The 23,342-nt window shown below is 39.8% G+C and overlaps 1 protein-coding gene across 1 annotated transcript; it reads left to right on the top strand.

Annotated features, from left to right (window-relative positions):
• The first annotated feature begins 11,162 nt into the window (after positions 1–11,162).
• On the top strand, positions 11,163–15,648 carry LOC118753166 (putative GPI-anchored protein pfl2). The gene has a single exon (XM_036488033.1). It carries the CDS (start codon positions 11,885–11,887, stop codon positions 14,987–14,989), a length of 3,105 nt encoding a protein of 1,034 aa, XP_036343926.1. The 5' UTR covers positions 11,163–11,884; the 3' UTR covers positions 14,990–15,648.
• Positions 15,649–23,342: the final 7,694 nt, after the last annotated feature.

Consider the following 23,342-nt stretch of genomic DNA (forward strand, 5'->3'; position numbering starts at 1 on the left):
GATGAAATTCATTTCATCAAAATTTTCATCAAAATCACATTAGAAGCCGCCGATACCCAATCGAATGCTCACTGGGTAAACAACTTTAGCCTACGTTCGTGCGAATGTTTATCAACTACTTCATCACTCTATGTATGTGCATTAGGGTGATCGCATATGGAGACTCAGAAAATGAAAATTGATTTGTTTTTTCATCTAATGCCCAAAATCGATACTACTATAGTCGAAGATATCATATATAAGTTTTGGTCCCGATTGGAGTCGGTTAAGGCGTGTCGCACAGGGGTCAAAGTTCAGGTTACCATATGAAGACGTCTTAACCGACTCTAATCGGAACCAATATTTATATGTGATATCTGCGACCGTATTTTTACCGATTGAGTTTGATTTTAAGGACCACCCTAATGTACATATCACTAACACGTTTACTGTGTTGTAGTACAATTGCAGCTGCAACATCAAAAATGAAATGCCACAAAAGCAAAGTAGCCAACTGGCATTAGTCAGTGGACACTTGGCTTACCATCTCTCGTCATCGTCAACATTATCAATAGCATCATAAGAGGTACATATGTATGTATGAACGTTGATCGCCAGCAGCGGCAACAGTTTACCAGCAACAACACAAAGCTCTGTATGCAGCATTGAGTGTAAACAACTAAACCAAAACAACAACAACAATGCCAGCAACATCAACTTATGTGTGAAATTAGCCATCAACCGCGACAGCCACACAAATGAGAGTGGAAATGTTGTGATGTGGTGGCGATGCTGCTAGCTGCTGCTACTCTGCTAGTGCTGCTGTTAAGGCAGCTGATTCCAGTGTTTTCTTTCTGTATCTATGTATCTACCTTTTTGTTGTTTGATAGCTGTCACACTTACTTGCAATTTAATAATTTTTCCACACTCGTTGCGTTTTTTCTCTTCACATTTTTTTAAAATATTTTTAAATGTAGAAGCGAAGCGCATTTTGTCAGGCTGCCAGCAAGGGGAGTAGAGTGCTCGCCTATTACCCTCCACTCAATGCTGCTTGTTGATTGCTGGCCTACTATGTACCTATGTAGGTACCTGCATGACAGAGTGACTGGCTAATTATTGTTATTGTTACTGCTGGTGTATGTTTTTGGTTTTTCTTCAAAAGCAGCATTTTCTTGTCTTTACTCTTTTATTTAGTATTTGCCTTTAGTGGTATTTAAAACGCGTATTCATGCCATTTTTACTCCATGGTATTTCAACTATTCGCTTTGGGTTGAAGGTGCCGCACACTAAAAGTTCACCGTGACGTATACGTAACCTTCACTAAATGCCACTTTAGGCGCATGCTCATGTGTTTGTGTGCGTGTGTTTCAAATAGTTGAATTTATAAGTGCTCATATATCGTTCGTCTGCCTACAACATAAATACATATGCACTTATACACCACTATGCTGAGCCAATTATTATTATTGTCATGCGCTTGTTTCTTGGCGTCTTGGCGCTTTGACGCTTCTCATGCTGCCGGCGGCTTTAAGCGATTGCCGATTATATGCATTGCTGCCAACTGAAATTTGATACTTTTAAATACTTAAGTACGAGTATGTATGTAGTATGCAAGGTAGGCTGGTAGAAGAAAGTTTCGAGCTGTAAAAGAGGGAAATATGGCCAGTATCGGGTGGGCGGGCAGGCACGCCAATGGATGGTTAGGTTGCACAAATATTTGTGTTGAATAGTTGTAATTTTTTTTTTCTAGTTATGCGTTGCACTTATACAAAATTTTTATGTGAAATATCTTTGGGTTTTGTAGGGCTAACTGTAATGTAATAATGGAATTCAAACCATTAAGCGCCGTTTTCACAGTGGGGACTTAACTCACATTTGGCAGTTAACTTACGATTTTTCTTATGAAAAGCTATTTGTGCATCTAGCTAACTGCCGAATGTAAGTTAAGGCTATAAGTTTACAGTTCTGTAGAAAATTAAAGGCTTAGAACGATATTCGTAAATGCGTACAAAATATCGACTAATGAAAAACTTATTGTGGAAAAGTAACAATAATTTGAAAAAATTGTAGAAGTGATAGCTATTTCGGAAATCACCACATTTCCTCATCAGACTTCTTTCAGTAGGATTCAAACCGATGATCCCACTGACTCAGCCAGTTGCCTACGCACTGTGCTAAGTTCGGCTTGTTGTTCTGATTGTATATGTAGCCTTATTATTTTTATTATTTATACACTCATCGATTATTATCGATAATTTTGTAAATATCTTTTATCAGCTTTATTGTTTTTATCATTTTTTTTATTTTGAACAAAGTTTTTATTATTTTTGATTGATCTAATTTATTTTTCATATCGATAAAAAAATGTATTTTTTATAATTATTGTCTTATTAAATCGTGCGTATGCATGTATGCATATCGATCGATTTTTTTAAACCTTTTTTTATCGATATCTTTTATCGTATTTTTTTATTTTGTATCGATAGTTTTGTCGATAGAGAAGTCTAATATTTTATCAGCAATGATATCGATAAATATGCATGTCAAAAATTATCGATAACAATAAAGATGCCGATAAGATTATCGCCAAAAATTGTATTGATGAATAACCCAAGAAATATACGGGGTGTCTTAGCTCAGCCGTTTACCTCCGGTCTTAAGCGGAAGTCGGTAATACAAGCAAAAGATAGAGCATCGCCGACTTGGTAATTCATATTTTTTTTCTTTGCCAATAAAAAATTTTTTACTCATTTCAGAAGTCCTGTAGCTCGTTTCTTTAACAATTCTCTACCAAGGCGAAGTGAGATATGAATTCGCTGCCCTGTTCTGTAGAGAATACGTATATTCTCTACCAGTAAAGAAATACTGCTTTCACTTCCTCTACTTGTGGCGCCAGTCAAGTGGATAGTTGGGCTAACCTTCTGGCCTCCGATTTACTGGTGCTTCTCCTGCTCCTGAGAGTTTTCTATCATAAATACTAAGCTCTTTGTGTTTGCCGTAAGATATCCAAGTTGGCCATCTCAAGGTTCAGATTCACTGGATTGCCTTGTGGTCTTTTGGTTCGAAATCCGGTTCGTCCATTGCAATGGCATTAAGGTGGGCTCAGTACATTCACCATTTAGATTCGCATTCATTTCGTCCGCTTCGATATTGTTTTTAACCGACTTCCAAAAAAGGAGGAGGTTATCAGTTCGTCGGAATATTTTTTTTTTTTTTTTTTTTTAATGTATGTTACCGCATAACTTTGGACCACGTCAACCGATTTCGATAATTTTTGCATCGGAAAGGTAGTGTCTCAGAGGTGGTCCCATACTAATCTGGTTGAGATCCGATCAGTGGATCATGAGATATATATATATATATATGTGACCTGGTCTACGGTGTCAAAAAATCAATTTTCACTTTTTGGTTGATTCGGATGGAAGATGAGATGCTTTTTCACGTGGTGAAAAGCAGAAAATCCTAACTTGCTTAGAAGTGTACTAAAAATGTAGAAACAGAAACAGTAAACGTCACTTCTTCAGTGTTGCTTTTTTAAATGTTCCACACTAGCAACTTACACGATGAACTATAATAATATTCCGACCAACAACAACACTTACTTGACCAACAACAACTCTTACTGGACCAACAACAACACTTACTGGACGTCAGGCGCGGAGAACAATTAACGAGATAATGAGAAACTGACGAAACGAGTTGCTTACTTTTAACAGCTTTTTCACAGAAAACTAGTTTTCGCACGTAAGCTCCCTTTTCGTAGACCAGGTCACATATTTTTTTATATGGGAGTTGAAGTCGGTTTTTTTTTTGCTAAAAATTACTTGTTTATTACTCCGATCTTCATTCATTTGACGAGCTCGTTGTACATTAGGTACTACATTGTCTACTCCGACCGGCGCCCTCTAGCAGTAGGAGCATAATTATTTTTGTTGTTTTAAATTACATATGTAAGTGCCTTCCATAAGTATCTCGTGACTAATGGGGGAAGATAGCAGTCATCCGAGGCAGAGACCTGTTACCCCGGGAAACCAGCCGGCGCTACGTGAATGGAGCTAACCTTTAGAGGGTAAACTAGCCCAGTGCCATTCAGCCCGCAGGCACAACGACTTACAGGTTTTTCTCTAGATCCGCAGAGTGTAACTCTTCGCTACGTCTTCGGTCGTGAGCCTGTTATCAGCCCCTTGATTCGAAGCGCATACGATGGAAACTATAGGCACCCTAACCTGACCCCCTTATTACCGTATTTAGATCTTCCTTCTCTGTGACCGAAGTTGAGTGGTACAGGTGAGAACGTGATTCTGCTCTCGCTTTACATTTCGACTGTAAGCTTGTCAGGTTGGGCTTGCTTTGAGCTGTTCGGTCATGTAGTGACTACGATTGCCAACCCATCGCTCTTGATTAGGAAATAGTTGATAGTTAAGTTGAGAAATAGTTTTCCTGTCGCCTTCGAATTTTCAGAAATTTTCACCTCTACACATCTTTTCACTTCAGCGGTCGCAAATCCGCTACATTGATGCCAGAGTGTTTCGTCGGAAACCGGTTAGTTGGTTTGGCATTAACACGCCGTCCGGTAGTACGAAGGCGATTCAGCCGTTTAAACATGCATGCGTTTCCCTTTGAAGATGAATCCAAGGTTAGGGGTTCGGTTTGAGGTTTTTTCCACCTCTGTCAACAAGTTCTTTTTAATTTTCCTTATTTACTCGTCGTTTAAATTGATTTCTGGGTACCTGTCGTGAATGATAGCCATCTTCCAAGCTGCCTGTAGGACATCTGGTTTGATATGAAAATTCGCTCAACTGTCTCGAGTAGAAACTGTTCTTCTTTTCCATATTTCTCACGTTGCTTGGTTTGGTCAACAGCTGGTGGGTGTACTTGAGTTGCTGGCTTTCGCCTTTTCAGGTTCTATGCGGTGCCTGGTGGAAAAGTATTCGACCTTTCAGCCACACATGAGTTCTATGGCTTTTACTAAATCCTGTCGCGGATGTTTTTGATGAACTCGGTAAGTTGAAATATTGAGTTTCTGCTCAAGATCATTCTCAGATCTAGTGGGTAAAATGAGAAGAGAATTTTCCGCTGACTCTGTGAATATGCTTTGTTTGTTTAAGGCAGTGGTAAGTCCATCAAAAGGGGTTTCGAGAATGGTACAAGGAAAAGCTCTGCAATCTTAGTGCTCCGTTGCGGTGGTAAAGCGCCTGGAATCACAAGGAAACACGACACGTATGTACATATCGCCGAGGGAACTGTTTTCATTGTTCTCCTACTCGTTGTAGTAAATGCCCGCCGCTTTTCTCAACCGGTTTCGTAACCGGGTACGGCAGATTAAAAAGGCTGCGCAAGAACTTATTTAATTAAACCAGCTTTGATTACGAATTCAATGCTGCAACAATACGCAAGTACTTACATATACATATGTTGCACCATGTGTAATTTTTTGTTCCACAGCAAATTAACAGCGTTGTTAACAATATTTACGCGACTGTGAGGGAGCAACAAAAACACAAAAAAAAAACAAACGGACAAGCAAAACAAATATTAAAGGTGGCAATCTAACCATCAGCAAGTCAACCAGAGTCAATCGATAAAACGAGTTGGAAAAAAGAAAAACCAGCAACAAATAGCAAATCCACATCAGTGCCACGATAACATTGACTGTTGTAGCGATTTGCTGATGCCGCAGTTAGTAGCGCCTCCATACGTGCAAGTACCTACCAAAGCCGATATTTGTAGTAAATAAATGCATTTGTGCATAGCTTCATTGTCGTCGGCACTGGGTGCTAGTAATTGTCGCTGCAGTTGACTGACTGCTCTAATGTCATAGATTGTTGTTGCTTTGTTGCTTGTATTTTCGCCTGCGAGTAGCTTTCGTGTTGGTTGCAGCACAGTGTGTTGTTACTTTTCGTTGCTTGGTGGCATGAAATGCGCCATTAATCTCATCAGGCAATTTTATGTGATGACAAAGCAATTTACCACTTAACTTAAAACTCGTCTCACCTCGACTTGACTGCGACGACTTAACTTGGCTTTGACTCGACTTGACTCTGGGCTTGCATTGTTTATTGTTTGGGCGTTCTGCTCTACGGTGGCACTTCTGTCCGCTGTAGTTGCATTTAATTGCAGTTTTACTTTTTTTGTTTGATTTTTTGTTTCACTTTGTTGCAGTCAGTTAGGCAGCGTTGGTTGCATGCAGCTAAGCATCTTCACAGGCATAATTGTACGCAGATATTTGTACATTAGGATGCCTCACGAAAAAGAGTGACTGCTTTATCAAGCGAATCAAAAATATTTGATTTCAATACGGTGACATTTTTGAGCTGAAGCGCGTTGTAAATATCTAACTATAAAAAAGTGTGTTTCGTAAAAAAGTGTTTAGCTGGACCCCTTTCTTTACAATGAATACCTTTTTTTCTTTTTTCAAAAAAGTCGATAAATAAGCATTATTTTTTTTTCATTCATAAATATGTTTTCGATCGAAAATTAAGAGTAAAAATTTGTAATTTTTTATGTGAAAAATTAAAGTCGACTTTCGACTTTTATTTCTAATCGAGAAAACAATAGTTAAACTTTAACCATAATTTTAGGCAAAAAAAATTTCAACTTTAAATTGAAATTTTTGACGAGAAAATACCGGTACAAAATAACGATAATTATTTCCCAAAATTTCAAAAGTAACTGTTATTTTCGGTCCCTGATGAGCGGCATCTGAACGACAATGTTTGGACTTCAACTTATTTTTACAACGGAAACGTCGATCTCTCTCTTCCTTCTTCCTTCCTTCCTTTCTCTTTCTTTCTATTCCTACTTCTCTCTATTTCTTCCCTCTTCTCCCTATTACTTCCTTCTTCTCTCTCTTTCTTCCCCCTTTCCTCCATTCCTCTCTCTCTCTCTTGAAATGAAGCTTCTTTAACGGCGGCAGATTGAAAAATCGTCACGAAAGATTTCCCTTTCCTGCACCCTTCTTTATCTTCACTTCTCTCCCTCTCTCTCTTTTTCTCACTCTCTTTTTTATTTCTCTCTCTTTCTTTCTCTCTCTCTCTCTCTCTCTTTCTCTCTCTCTTTCTCTCTCTCTCTCTCTCTTTCTCTCTCTCTCTCTCTTTTCAACTGAAGCTTCTTTAACGGCGTAAAATTGAAAATCGATGACTCGATCTCTTTCGCCCCTCCTCCCCTTTTCTTCATCTCTCTTTCTCTTGACTTCTCTCTCTCTAGCGTGAAGTGAAGCTTCTTTTTTGACAGTAGATTGAAAAATCTTAATGAAAAAATGTAACGGATTAGTCCATATCTCTTTTCCTTCTTTTATGGTCTGAATAGCTTAACTTTTCAATAAATTAAATGCGCTTGGGAAAAGAAAATATTTTTTTTTTTTTGTACAAAACGTAAGTCCGCCTAATATACATATAAACACACATATGCATTTAAGTGGCTATAGTCAGCTCTTCACTTACTGCGAGAAAATGTGTGAAAAAGGTGCAATGACTTGACACTCTTCCCGACATTTATTATTAGCTGCAACTTTTTCTTCACTCTATTTGTATCCAACTTGTGAATGGCTTGGTAAATGTACGCATATGTAAGTATGTATGCATGTGCCTTTGTTTAGCTCAATAAACACCTCGATTTGTACAAATTGGCCTAATCTTTCTTCTATTATTTTGTCCTGACTTCGCTGCCGCTTGACTGCTTGCCCCATATAACCAGTTAGTTTTATTTTATTTTCTTTTTATTAGAAGCAAAAGGTAATTATGGGTTGCAGCATCAAAGAAAATAATGAATCAGTAAAATAAATAGATCATTTTTGAAAATATGAACGCACTTTCCTTATTTGACTCGCTACAAAGAACCACTTGTTGAAGTAACAAAAATTTAAAAGGTTTCACCTACATATGTGCGCTGTAATACTTATTAGGCACTTCCTAATTAACCTATACAGCCCTATCGCCAACTCTATGTAAATAGATCGTTCCCGGAAAATAAAACCAAATTGGGAAAATGTGTATTTGTTTTGTTTTATAATTTTTTGGAATATTTGTTCACGTGAAATTCGCGATAGAGCCGATTATCTCGTATCGCGGGTTCCCTTTAGAGCCTTCGCTTGTTTTTATTGGTTTTGATTGGCAGGTTCGACTAATTGCCTCTTTCAAGAAGTTTTCATACTCACCAATCGCTCTATTATAATGCTCCACTTCAATCATGGAGCATGCCGGCAACCTGATACTGGATATTCCAACATATAAACCGCTTTTTTATAGCGATCCTTCCTAATCTGATTCAGATTTATCCTTCTTATTTCTATTTTATTTGAGTTTGCCTGGTTCGGTAGGATGAGAGCTGCAAAGACAGAATCCAGGCAAAAGTTTTCTAGAACCTTGGGAACCAGAAATGTCTGTCTGGCTGCGATAGGTACTACCTAAATAGGTCCAATTTGGCTTTGTGTTGTGTTTTTGGCCAAATTACTTTTGCGTTTTGCGCGGTGCCTAACCCTGATTATCTTGACGAGTCTGATAGATACTCATTTTCTTGTTACGATTGAACAAATTCATAGTATCTAAGAGGAAAATTGGGGTGGTGTGCCGAGGGAAGATGTCTCAAACATAGTGAATATGGTTAAGGCAGCTTGGGCTATCAATTATATCGATTCGTTCAATTCAGCGCAATCGGATGGCACAGCGCATGCCTATGCTGAATAGGTATATTCTCAAGATGCTTGCCAGATGGTACTAAGCTTGAATTTACTCCGGCGTTGAGCAGAGTAATAACCGATCTATAGGCACAACATTTGGCGGAAATAGAACCACAGGAGCCACATGCTAGGGAGGCGTACTAACCTCGAATATTTCAAAGGTTTTGGGTTAACATTTATCTCAAATAAATTCCTACCAAGGATAAAACCAATTAGCAGAATCAATAGAATCGGTACACCCGACCTCTTAATACATCCTTTATCGGCAGCGGTGATTAGCGTACCTCAAAAAGATCTTTCACCGCAACCCATGCACATTCTCATTCAAAGCGTGGCCGCAAAAGGACGCTCTCAGATTTAGTGAAATAAACAATTTATTATGGCACGCGTTATCCTAGGTTTTCCGACTAGAGAGGAATCCGATGTAGGTCGGCGAGTGGCGATAGATGATACATACATCTACACTACTGTTTCAAATATGGAACCGACGCGCTGATCTCTACTCAGAGGACCTGCAGATTAGTAAATTTTTCGCCTTCGAAGTGATTGCAGTGTCTTCCAAGCCTCCCTTACAAATGAATTTTGGGCCAAACGAGATGACTGTGGGGTCTTAAGAAAAATCTTAAATTAGAGTTCTTACCAATATAATCACAGGGCACTCTGCTATTACACCGTTGCTCAAACGATGTGGAGTACCAACAAGTGGTCGATGCAGAAATCACCGCAATGAAAACGTGAAGGAATCAATATCATAAATTCCATTTGGAATTCCAACAACTTCAACAGGTCAACGCTCTGATTGTTCTTCATTTTCTATTTGTTCCGAGGTTCCTCTCCGGGTTGGGGAAATGTGGCTTTTCCTGACGCTTACTTTGAGAGAGCATTCATAATGAACAACTAGAACGCCTCCTAACCTAAACCAGTGTTGGCGCTTAGCCAGCGGTCGATTAGCCTGAAAAAAGACCTTGCAACTTTGCATGTCGGAGTTTTAGCCCAGCGTTCGTTGAGCCAAATATAAGCCCACCTCTGTTAGTACAGACGGCTGCAAGTGTGTCCTGGGTAGTCAATTCAAAAGGCATGCAGTTTCATGCAAAGTAACTGTGTCCTGGAACACAGATCAGCTTGATTTGGAAGTAATCTTAGGCGAGTGAGAGAGAAGGCAGGCATACTCTGACCAGATTCGATCATACCAGGAGCGATTCTAGTTCTATGATTGCCGCTTGGCTATCAGATCAAATACGGAATTGCCCTTATAATCGATAATATAATGGTGCGTAGTCAGTCTGCCTGAAAAAGATCTGTTCAGAGCCAGGGACGAAGTCGAGATTTATAGAGATTGCCGAGTCCTCACATCTCGGATCTCGAAACTGTGGTAGCAATGTCGCCGATCGGGCGTACTCCATCTGTAGTTAGCTTGCAGACAAAGCGTAGAAAGAAAATGCAAAAATAATGAGTAAGTCATATGATATGGAGTAAACTCACTAGTTTCTTCAACATTTACTCAAAGACCTGGCTATGACCGCTAACGAGACATCGCTGCCTGCCAACGTCGTATACTTTCGATCTAGGTATTGTAGGGGACAGAAGTGCAGGAGTTGTCAAACCAAGGAAGAAACATTGGAGTACGTTATCTTTTCGACATGATACCGAGTCATGTTGCTTGGTGTGGCTCGAACTAAAAGAGGATCTGCGTTCGGCGATCAATAAAATAACTAAAATTATATTACACTTTGCCAAAGAGACGATGAGTTAGATAAGTCGCACCCAACTCTGGTGGAACTACGGTCTATGTGTCGCCTTACGGGTGGGCCAGCTTTACCTATTCTAGCTGATTCAGAGAGTGCTCTCAAACTTTTTCTCAAACATTTCCCTTAAATTTTTATACCTTGATTCAGTGTTAAACAAGGCGCGCTAATAGTTCTCAGTAAAACGTTTATCATCTTTATATTGCGATCTACACAAGGGTTAAAATGCTCTCGCTATCTGCTCTTTGCTTTTGATTTTGTTAGCCTCTCTGCTGCTCACAATTCATTGCGCACAATTAACGCATCACCACAACATTTTACTTTCGTTTCGAACGACTGCATTTTGACGCTGCGGGTCTCGTGTTCGATTCAAACCAAGCTTTGATAAGACGACATGTTGCACTACGGATTCCATACGAATTATGTATCTTGTATGCTTGCACTTAAGCGACGGACATACCATTTTCATTTTCTACACAACCATGCAATCAACATTTCACACTTTTACTACGCATCGTTCGTCAACAGCTCAGCTGTGCATTGTGCTTGGCTTGCGTGCATAGATAGCGCGCTCGGGCGCGGCAACGCGCGTGCACATACCATACGCCTGTGTGTGTGCGCGCCGCGCGCAATTGCCGACAAACGTGTGGTCGCGCGCAGATACGAACGAGCGACACTGACAACGTCACTCTTACCGATAGCTGCTGGCTGATATGAGGTGCATCGACAATTATTGCTGCCACTTGCTGGGGCTTGTGGCTGGTGCTGGTGCTGCTGCGAGTTGCTTCTGTGGTGGCTTGAACGACCATGCTGGCGAGGAAAGTGCTAAAGACTACGATGACTGCACGTTGACGACGATAATGACAATTAGTTACCGACAACGATAAAGACGGCCGCAACCGCAACAGCAGTCGGCGCTTCGTTAGTTTAGTGAAATTTTTTTTTGCCTTTCGATTGATGTTTGCTCGTTGCGCGTTTGTTGCTCGGGTAGGCAGGTTGGCAGCGCAGTGAATGCCCCAATCGTCCATGTTCCCTAACGAAGAAATTTAGTTGCGCGCAGAACGCGATCGAAAACGAACCACAGCGGTATGAACGCGGACTAACTGCAGAGAAAAAAAAATATAAAATAATAAACGAAACAAAGTTAAGTGAAAAAGAAAATAGGAACAGGTTGCGCGAATGCATGAAGCATGTACGGCATACGTTGATTAATGCAGATGGATTTTTAATGGCTCTGAACAGCAGCGACAGCAGTGGCAGTCAATAGCCAACAGAGGCGCCAGCACGACAAGTGCATAAGTGACTTGAGTGAAAAAGCGAAAAATAAAAGTAAAAGTGTTGCGCGCGCGCCCGCGAAGGAACTGTAAATGAAAAGCATGCGCCAATAAACGCAATTTCAGACTTGAACTAAAATAATTTCGTGTAATTTGTTTTCGAAATTTACGCGTAATTCGCTTCCACGCGCACGCACTTGAAAAACAATATGGATAAAACACATCCGGAAAGGGCATCGGTTAGCCCCATTTCCCCAGGTTCGCCCACCGCTTCGCATGCATCCTCCAGCGCCTCAATTAGCAGCGCTCACAAGACGCATGGCGTACAAAAGTTTTGCTCTAAAATCCGTCATAAAATCGAGGATAATATTGCACCCCGCCTCACCGGTAAACTCTACAAATCCCACAAGCATTCAATATCGATGAGCTCACTCAGCATTGCCGAGTCGACCAGCGGCAAATACACCGCCATCGGCAAGCAGTCCACTTTGCCTACGCTGCCCGCAAAGAAGGGACAAGATGTGGGCGCCGCGACGTCGCCGATGTCTAACGCACAGCGTCGCATCACCGGCATGTTGAAGCATCAGCGTCAGCGCATCAGTAAATCTACAAAGACACTCAGCAAACGTGAAATATCTGCGCCGATAGGCAAAGTTGCGACTAATTCCGGTATTATTTGTCCGGCTTTAGAGGGTAAAGGTGGTTGCGTAAATGGTGCCGCCATTGCACAGGCCTCTTCCACGACATCTATGGCGCCTTCCACGCCCTATGAAAGTGGCACTTATGTGGATAGCGATGAGGAATATCAGCTGAGCTTGAGTTTGACCAAACAGTCACTGGAAGATGAAATTTTCGAGGAGCTTGAGAAAGCCGCGCATGATGAGTCGGCACTGAATGCAGTGTTAAAAAATTTTGATCGTCTGCTCACCGATTACAATGGTGACCCAGTGGTGGGTGAAGTAAAGCAGACAACACCGCATGTGGAATGCGATGTAGCTGCTGTGGAGGCGGCAGCCGCAGTGCAGTTAGAGCTACTGGCCTTAGAGCCGCCGATCGCATTTGCCGATGGTGAGATCGAGCGGCAGGAAGACAATAAGGATGAAGAGAAGACAGACGGAGCTAATAGGTTAAGGGAAGACGTGACCCGCGCACTTCGTAAAACAAGTTTAGACACAACAGAAACATTTTTGGAGCCGGTCGAGTCCACTTTAGAGCCCAACAATGTTTCGACTACTGCGGTGACTCCGCAAGAAGTGCTTGAATCGGAAGGTGCGACAGCATTGGTGGAAAAATTCGCTGAGTTAGAAGATAAGCCAGCAGATGCGGTAGCGGCTATTCGTGCGACTAGCAGTCACCCATTTCCCACAGTTGACAACGAAAACTCATCGACAGTGACGACGGCGGCCACTAGCAACACAACTAGCCCAAGCAACACCGCTGTAACCGCTACAGAAACTACTACTGATCACATGACACCGCCACAACTGCCTGTGGGTCCAAAACGCTTGGAGAAATCTAAGTCTTCGCTGGCCATACCCAGACGCAATGTCTACCAATCACCGGATACGCCTACGCTACGCAACATACGCTATGCTTTAGCTACGCGCGCACGCTCCAAATCAGTTTGGGAATTGACACCCAACTCCGCAGCGGTTGCGGCAAATAGTAAAATACCAATTTTTAAAGCGTTGCCATTACAAAAACGTAGCAATAGCTTCTGCAGCACTTCCTTGACGGAAGTGGTTGGCAAGGAGAAGCTGCCAAGTCGTAACAATTCAACGGTTGCTGTGAAACCCAATGGTGTGGGAATGAACGGAACACCGTCTGGAAGCAAAGATATTGTCGCCGCGCCGAATAGTCAACGCCGCCAACTGACAAAGGAAGCACGTTCTGCCTCAGCGCTATCGTTAGCCGGCAACAAGTCACGTTCGCGTTCTGTTTCAACAACGCGCAGTCAAGCGCACACGCCTTCAACCACTCTTATACAGCAACAACAAACCCAGACAGTGGCTGGCCAACGTGGCAAACGCAAGTCGCTGCCTAGCGAAAAACTAACGCGCACCAACTCACGCCTACAAATGGAGAGAACCAAATCTTCAATCGGCTTTAATTCAGGCGCACACGCAACAATGTCTCCACGGCGTACGCCCTCTAGCACCAGTTTGAGCGGCAGTCCATGTAGCGGAAGTGTATCGCGTGCCACCACGGCGTTGAATTCAGTAGGCGCGCGTAAGCTGCTGCGTAGTCGCGATGAACTACTCGACAAGTGCTTGGAGAAGGGACAGGAGATTTTGCGCAAAGTGGAATCGATTAACACGGAAGGTGGCATGCGTAAGACAACAATGGCGAGTAGCAAGGCAGGGGTAGCGGCAGTGACTGCTTCATCGCAATCCAAACGTGCTGGTGCGCCGACAGTGACAGCGCCGAACGCACGTACGAAAGTGAAAACAGCAGGCGCTAGCAGTACAACGCAGGCAGCTGGTAAATTAACGAAAGATGCGTGCAGCACCGGTACTTTGCGACGTACGCGCGTTTCCAACACCACCACCTCCACCGCCGCCGCTTCCCCAGCCATGGGCGCTGTCACGGCCACAAAACAGTTGAAATATGCGAATGAGGAGAAAGTGCCACAGCCACAGCTGGAGTTCTGCAAAATAATACCACCCGTATTGGGTGAGACATCCGATAAGCACATCGAGTTGCTGGTTAATGTGGTGCAGGCAAAATTGACTGCGCCGCCCAGTGCATGCAAAACAACTGGCGGCGGCGACAACGGCGACACTACACAACAGCTGTCACAACACCAAGCAACAACAAACAGTGGCAAAGAACAGCATGCGACCAAAGTAGCGACACCTTCATATGAGCCGCTACAATCTGCAGCCCACGCTGAAAAGCTAGGCGAAGCTCAGGTTGATGAGCGCAAACATAACAACAACAACGAATCTGACTCAGATGACTCAGGCCACATATCGAATGAGAATGATACGACCATTCATACGCTATCCACATCCACGACGTCCAGTGTAAGTCTTTGCGAATCAGATCTGATCGAGGAGGAAAAGGTAGAAACAGCAGCTGCGACAACAGCCTACAAGGCAGCGTCGGGCAAATCAACGAAAATTTCCGAACTCTTGGAGAAGTTCGAAAAGCAATCGTTAGCGGCCGAACAGTGCGGTAGCATCCCACGAAGCACACCCACTAAAGTCTGTACTGCGACACGCGTCGCACAACTCGAGGCCGTACAATGCATACAAACACAGGTGGAATTCTATCCGACCTACAGTAAAGAGGTAACTATTAGGTTGCTTTAGAGCGCCGCAATTTCCGAAGTACTCGTACATACATGAGTGCTTTAAACCTGAACGCAAAGTATAACAGAAACGAACGAAGCGCTAAAATGTTCGAGTAATAAATAAATAAACATCCAACCTTCCGCAGAACCATACTTCAACCGGTAGCCATCTCCTTAATTTCTCTGGTGAAATTGGTGCATTTAAATGTTAATATTAATTATATATACAAATGTATGCTTATTAAATCATTTATCAAATATAAGTATCTACCTATCCTCTCTGGGACTCTACTCTGTATTGCGATTCATAGTGCCAAGCATTCGAGTCCGAATGAGTTGCTTTTCGAATCGCAATATAGAGTAGGCCCCATGGTTTTGGCTCTATAAAAGTCCAAATCCTGTAGCTTTTGCATTTATTCATTTGTTTTACCTATTGCCTTTAACTTTTTATATATCTATCTACCTTTGCTTACTATAGTATATAGGTCAATCCAGGTTAAATCAGGAACATAAAGGAACAAAATTTAAAAAAAAATTTTCGAAAGTTATGCAAAATTTAAAATTTTTCCCAAATTTCCCAGATGTTGGAAGTTTATTTTTTGAATACCACAAACACTATCGATCTTTAGTGATATTTAGGGCAATAAAGAAAAATATATAAAAAAATTCGAGAATTAAAATAAATTTCAGAATTTTGAAATTAAAAAAAAAAAAATTAAAATTTAGACAAAAAACACAGTGGCGGTCAAAATGATGTTTAGTTTCTAATATTTAAAATGCTTTTTAAGCAAACATTTTTTTATATTTATTTTATAAAAAAATGGTTTATGCTCTAACATAAATCATACTTTCAAACTTTATACAAAATTTAGAAAAATTCCACAAATTTGTTCCTAAATTTCGATCTTTTTAACCATTTTATAATTATTATTATTTTTTTTTGGGTATGCACTTAATAGGCTTATAACATTTTAGTAAAACAAGTTGAGCGGCTAAAAAGTCGCATTGATTTTTAATAAATATTTTGTTGACGGCGTTTTGCAGTTTTTTCCCTATAAACTTGAATTTCTTGTGGAAGAAGTCAACGCAAGTTTTCCTACATTTGGATATTTATGTGAAACAAAAAACCGCAAAATTGTATAAGCCGCATAAATCCCAAAGTTTTTACAAAATTTCTGGTTAAAAAACTAGAAAGTTAGATAAGAACTTGTGGAATTTTTCTAAATTCTATATAAAATTTGAAAGTGTGACTTACATGGTTTTGTTAACGCGTTATTTTTATAAAAAAATATCAAAAAAATTTTAGCTTGAAAAACATTGCAAATATTAAAAACTAAACACCATTCATCCACTTTTGAGCGCCACTGTATGTTTAAAAATTATTGGCTAAATTTTTTTTCATACAATACCTCCAATTGATCGTAACATTGTTTAGATAGATTGTTTAGATAGTCGTATTGTGTTAAAGCAATTGAGCCAAAAATTAATGAAAATTTTTGATTTTACATTTTTTTTTAAATTAAAAAATTCTGTAATTGTTTTATTTTCGAATTTTTTTAATATATATTTTTTTTAGCCCCAAATATCACCTTTAAAACAAGGCACTTTTAGATTTTAAGAAATGGTGAAATTTATAATTTTGCATAACTTTGGAAAAAAATTCATCCAAAAATCAAAAAAGGTCGACTCCAGCCATTGGTCGATTGGACATGGATTGACTCATATATATATCTTATTCGTATTTTATATTATACATTTACTTTATAAGTAACTTGTCACAAATGATTACTGTGCTTTATTCATAAATATTATACAGTTTTTAATTGCTTTAATAAAATGTTTAAATTTCATAAAATATAAACTGTAAATTGTTTTCTTTCGACCACTATGTATGTATGTAGTTCTCAGTTGCATTTTCTTTTGGTTTTCCCCATCTTTCTTTGAGATTTTTATTGGTATTACTCGTAGTATGCAGTAAGTATGTATGTATGTAGTTCCTCTGAAATTTGTTCGATGGTTATTAGTTAACAGTCTGGATTCCTATTTGTAATTATTCCTCTCCTGGTGGTTTTATTACTTAAAAAAAAATCTCTTGATTTCTTTATAAATCCATTTTTTTGCTCTTTTTAAGTGATAGAAAAAATTTTGTTCCAAATTTTTGTAAAGTACCTACTTAAGCTAAATATCTTATACTGTGACTTCTCAGAGTTATGTTATAAAAATCGTCAAAAATATTGCCATTAGTGGCGTAGCACGAAGGCCTACTGGCGGAAGCTACTTGTTTCTTTCCCTTTCCTATTAATTGAGTCACCGAGTATGTTCTACATAGCATAAAAAATTGAGAATGTTCGCTAAAGTCACGTTGCCTAACTGCGCATCTCCACAGGCAAAAATTATTGCCTACCATTTTTATTGCCTTTTATAAATTTTATCAGAGGCAATATTTGTATGTGGGCATTTTTTATCTTGATAAAATCGATTGTGAGATGGCTTCTAACAAGTATTTTTGCTGCATTTAATAACTTAAAAAATTTAGAAAGTATGCTATTTTACATCCAAGTAAATAATAACTAATATTTCAATAGAAAACAGCTCATTTTTTCCTCTTGTATTAAAATGAAGATGTAGCTGTCAAGCTACCAAATTGCCGGCAATATTTATCAGGATATAAGCTTTGCTTGATTTTTGCTTGTCGTTAGCAATATTGTCTCCATTAGCAATATATTGCCTGTTAACATTATCCAGATAAAAGCTTTTGCCTATGGAGACGCCGTGTAAGTAATCTAAAAAGTACTTGTTGCAGACGTGGGAGCGCATTTTGGCTGGCGTCTCCCAACCTTTTCCCTGCGTTCCCATCAGGCAGTGTCCAATGATTACCCCGACTGAGAGTAGAGCGTAGACCTGCCGGGTGAGGGCTATGGACCGCTTTACATAAATTTTTGGTTAAATTTGCCTGCTGGTATGGCAGGTGGTTTCCACCTCACCACCTGGTATTTACATCCGCCGCTGTTTGCAGGCGGTTAGAGATATGTCCGCATCTTAAGCAGAATTGATTTCGAATATTTCTCGCCTTGGCAGCTCGTCGGCTATGTAGTTGCCAGACATCATGTCTCTGTGCCCGGGGACCTTTACAACAGTCAAGGAGCATTTTAATGCCAGCAGGTTGAGAATCCGTCTGTATTCTATGGCGGCTTTGGACGTTGTTCCATTAAATTTGAGAGATTTAATAGCAGCTTGGCTCGGACGGTGCTTGTGAGCAATCGAACGGGCTCCCTTATAGCATTAAGCTCTGCTTGAAAAACGCTACATTAGTCCGGTAAGCGGAAACTGGTTTAGCACGAGTAAATCTCGCCACGCCCTCTTTGGTTAGGCTTGAAATCTTCGGTTTATATAGCCGACGACCCTCGGCTTAAGTCTGTGGGACCTTCGCATTCGTTTCTCTCTGGGAATTTACTGTATAAACAGGATCCACCGGTCGAAAATTTAAAATTATTGTCAGAGATTTGGGGGGCAGCACTGCCGTGCTGAGCATGAAATCCAGCTTCTGTACTCGTTCTGCCTTGGCTCTGGGCGATGTTGTTTACCGCAAGCGCCCATACGGTCACCCCGTAGAAGGATGGGTCTTATCTTGGATCAGTGTCAGTCCTTCTAATTTTAGCTTACGTATAAACGCAGTAATAGTCGTTGTATTGCTAATAGACCTTATCGTTTCATCATCTGAGGTATTCGTAAAATTTTCTTCCCTGCCAAAACATAAAAACAAACCGTTGCTTGCCCCAACTAACAGTACGACATTGTGTTTGAATTTGGACCTACCCTAACCATACATACAGTGACTCAAACAGGTGGCCATGTGTTATTTTTTGTTTTTTTAATATTCGTAATTTTATCGACTTAAATCTTTTTTGTTATTTTTCAATAAAAAGCTTTAACCAAAACCGTATAAACACTTAATACAAAATTCAGGAAAATTGAACAAATTTTCATCAAAATTTGAACTTGATTTTTGAAAATTGTTTTTGGAGACTGCCTTTGCGGTTTTTTAATAACAAGTGCAATTCACAAAAACGGGTTGATTTTTTTTTTAATTTTGTTGCGAACAGTATCCGCATTTAATTTCATAAGAAATTCATGCTTATATGAATTCATGTTTATATAACCGTCATTAGACTAAAATTGTATGGGCTCTAAAACTGCATTCTCAAAAATGATTTAAAAGTTTAAATTTTGATGAAAATTTTTTGATTTTTACTAAATTTTTTATAAAGTTAGAATCTGTGATTTCTTTGGTTTAGATTAAAGTTTGGACAATATTTTTATAGAAAAATAACAACAAAAACTAACTCGAAAAACATTATGAATATTTAAAAAACCGACACGTGGTCAATTCTTTAAGTCACTGTATATATGTATGTAGGTGAGTGATTGCTACTTACAGCGAAAAATTCCACAAACCATACGTGCCCCAAACGATGAGTGCAAATGCACGCATAGCTACTACGGTGGTCCTTAAAAATATCAATATCACGGAGTACCCATTTACTTTGTTCTACGTACAAAGTGAAGATACCCCGGAAAATTTCGATTTTCCAAAAAAAAAGAAATTGGGGTCGTTACCAAAGTTCAAAAAAAAAAATTATTAAAAAATGGCAAATATTCTAAAAAATTTTTACTTTGACCAGCTATGACTCAGCGAGTTTAAGAATTTATATGAATCAATTCCAATGCATTTAGTTATAGCTGGCAAACCCTGCTAGCGGACCCCAAAAAATTTGTTTAAAACTCTGAAAATTTCCTGGATGTCTATTCTGTACGCACAAAAAAAATAAAGGGTTTCCCCTTACGAATTTTAATATATTTAAGGACCACCCTAATAGCTACACGCAATAGCTAACTGCGATATGACAAATTGTATGGCGAGTCGCTTAAAATGCACAACAAACACCAAAAATGAATTTGTTTGGCCTAATCGTATACTTTTACTGCCAAATTTCGACATAAATAGGCGTCCATTGGTATGTGGGTGGAGTAAACAACAAACAAATTTAGCAATCGAACACGGACGGTCAGTGGAATGGACGCACGGGCGACGAGTCTACGTATAAAAGTAGTGACATGAAATAGAAAAAAGTAAGCATTTATGAACTGTTGTCATTTGTACAGCTATTGGGCCGCATTGTTTTAGTAGCGCGCGCCTTTTTCAATGACCGCTGTGACCGTTTATATGTTTTAAATAATTTTTTCTTAACACTTTTTTTTATTGCTACTTTCTTTACGCGCATGCGCTTAATGCTTTAAGCACAGGTGTGCGTCTTTTGCGTGTTGTGTGACTTGTGCCGCGTAATGCCGTTGATTTGCCTGCCTTGGCTGTACTGCGCTTATGTGGATTACGAAGTAATTGAATTATTTTTTATGGAAAAAAATAAAGTAACTTTCATTTAATTGTATGCAACTTTTCATATCTTTATTAAGCTGCCGCTGTCGTTGCTTGCTATGCGCGCGTGCTGTGCTTGGCAGTGTAGACTTGCCGATATATTGACAATGTGTACTAGTTGTCTGTACTTACATACATACGTACAAACATACATTTTTATGCACATGAGTTCATATATCGAACGTGATGTGCATTGTTATTAATTAACATATTCACTATAGTTTTCACCTGAATATGTATTAGATAGTAATAAACGCTATCATATAGATATTTTCTACAGCGATTTGCAGTCTGTAATTTGTTTCGTGCCTTTTTTATAACCGAGCGCACCACAGTGGTTCGGATCGCAAATCTAGCTGGACGAAACTATTTAAAAAAATACTCGTTGATGGATCTTTTTACCAAAGGGATTTTTGAGTCGCTGATTACATATCTAAAGTCATTTACAAAAAATTCAAAATGGCGGATCCAATATGGCGGACGAAAATTTAAAAAAATCGGTAGATTTCTATGTAACTGGGTATCTGGGGATTTTCTGGGTTGCTGATTACGAATCTAAAGTCATTTACTTAATTTACTTCGGAACGAGCATTTTCATCAGATATTTCTTTCAATTTACTAATCACATAATCACGGACACCTTGTTGTCTTTTAGAAGTTTCTGCAACACCAAATGTCATACAACTCACTTCTTAAGATTTTATTTACCATGACTAAAATTTAAGATCACAGCAAGAAACACAAATAAATTTCAGAAAAAATTTTATAACAGCGCTTAAAGATTTGCATGCCTGTTGTATAATTTTTTAATTTCAGAGAGCAGAAAATTCACGAGGTACTATTTTTTTAACTCTTACATAACCAAAGGTTTTATAACTCCAAGTATTTTTCTGTTTTAACACACATAGGCGGCGTTGACTTACCTTTTTTTGTTTGTTTTCATATGTTCATGCTTTAATAAATGCAATTTCTATTTGAATATATTGTCAGGAATGTATTCCAAGTACTATTAAGTATTTTAAAAACAAAAAAATTTTGACTTTCGTCCAGCTAGATCTGATATCCGAACCACTGTGCGCACTTGCTCACAAAGGTTTGTCTTAGAGAATCAAGACAGATATAGAATATTCACAATGAAGAAGGGATTCGCTGTCTATCTGTGCGTCCGTCCGCCTGTCCATGCACGCGGTTATTATTAATATTACTATTGGAGATAGAGCCCTTCGAAATTAAGATCCTATTGTGTCCCTTAATGGTTTTATTGTGTGGTATTAAGTCAGTAACCGATAGCAATTTTAGTATTGAGCGCTCTGTTATTATATGGTCCCCAAGTGCCTTTTGGAGTTTCGGTATCCGTCCTGCTCTATAAGTGCTAGATTAGTTACAGTCGCGATTTCTGTGAGCTTCCTCCTTCTTTTGTTTGGCCAAGGTTAATAGTTTTTTCTTTGCTATGCCATAGAAGGACTCTTGGCCGTTGAAAAGGATTTAGCAAGTTTATCGGCCATCTTATTTCCTTCAATACGCATGTATCCCGGAACCCAGAGAACCCAAATTCGATTGGCCAGAGTAAAAGTATTGTTCGGCTTATGGTGCCCTAATAAACTTACCAGTTCTGATGCTGCCTGATGAGATCTAAGGACTTTAACAGCTGCTTGGGGGGTGTCAATCAAAATTGCAATGTTCTGGTATTATTTAAAGAACCTAATTTCTTGGAATTATGCTTTAATGTTTGCCTTGTTTGTTGGATTTGATTTCTCGCCCTTCTTTCTGTGTTGAAGGGCAGTCAATCTGAAAGCTCTCCAATTGACATCCTTTTCACTTAGTCAATCTCTCTAAACTAGTCAGAATGATGGAATTGATAAAGGGAGGTCCAAATCCTTGAGTTCATTCAAACCCGGGCCACTGACCCCAAACACCAAATATGGCGCTTCTCCCAGGGTTGATTCGCATGGTAAAGGACCACTGAGGAGAAGCTTAAGCTACACTTCACTACTCATTGCGCAATTCCTCAACTTGCCGCTCAAATAACCCAAGGCGGAAATACTCCTTGCAAGCATGCGTTTTAGTCTGAAGGCTCGCCAGGAAACCATTTTAGCTTTCTTGATTTCGCTCTTAGAAATTCCTCGTCCTACTTTGTGAGGCTCTCAATCACAGGGTAGCTTAGTCCTGCAGGCCATTAAAAAGTCGTCTGATTGACGACCAGAGATCAGAGAGCTCCGCTGTCAACCAGAGGGGCTTCTGTCTGTCCTTACAAATTCTTACAAGGAAACAGCTCACTCTGTATGCAGTAGTGAAGGTCTCAGCAAGCTCATATAAAGAGCTTTCGTATAGATACGAGTCTATTCCAGGGAACTGCTTTGGCCTTATACCAGGGGACTTCGTCAATCCAAAAGCTTAATAGGAGAGTACAATTTGAAAAGATACAGGTAATTTGACGGTCCATGGTAGGCTAAGAAGTCACTTGTATAATTTAGGAGTCTGGTCTAGTGACCTACATGTGTCGTCTTTGTGGCGTTGCCAAGGATAGTCCATTATACCTCCTTGTGGAGTGTGAGGCCGTTGCACGTAGCAGGGCCAAAAGAGGACCACATACACACTCTATCCGCGGAATTTATTCTGAAATTTCTAGAGTCTCTAGGGCTACTTGAGGTGTTGTACTGAGCTGAGAGCACAATAGACGCACTGGTAGCGCAGAGCTCTAAGCTCCTCTAACCAAAGGTTTTATGATTCAAATAATAGCCATCATTTCTAAGCCCTGGAAAAACTTGTATAAGCTAACACATATATTGCCCATATTTGCATTCAGAGTGACAAGTTCAGTTTGATCGCGTATTTGACATCCTCCACCCCACGATCGGCTGCTCTGTTTTCATTTCAGAAACATTGTCATGAACATACATATACATACTCATACCCTCCTCATGAGCATCTATTGTCT

The sequence above is a fragment of the Rhagoletis pomonella genome, unplaced genomic scaffold, assembly GCF_013731165.1.
Source record: "Rhagoletis pomonella isolate Grant_MI unplaced genomic scaffold, Rhpom_1.0 Rhpom_scaffold_02146, whole genome shotgun sequence".
Taxonomy (NCBI): domain Eukaryota; kingdom Metazoa; phylum Arthropoda; class Insecta; order Diptera; family Tephritidae; genus Rhagoletis; species Rhagoletis pomonella.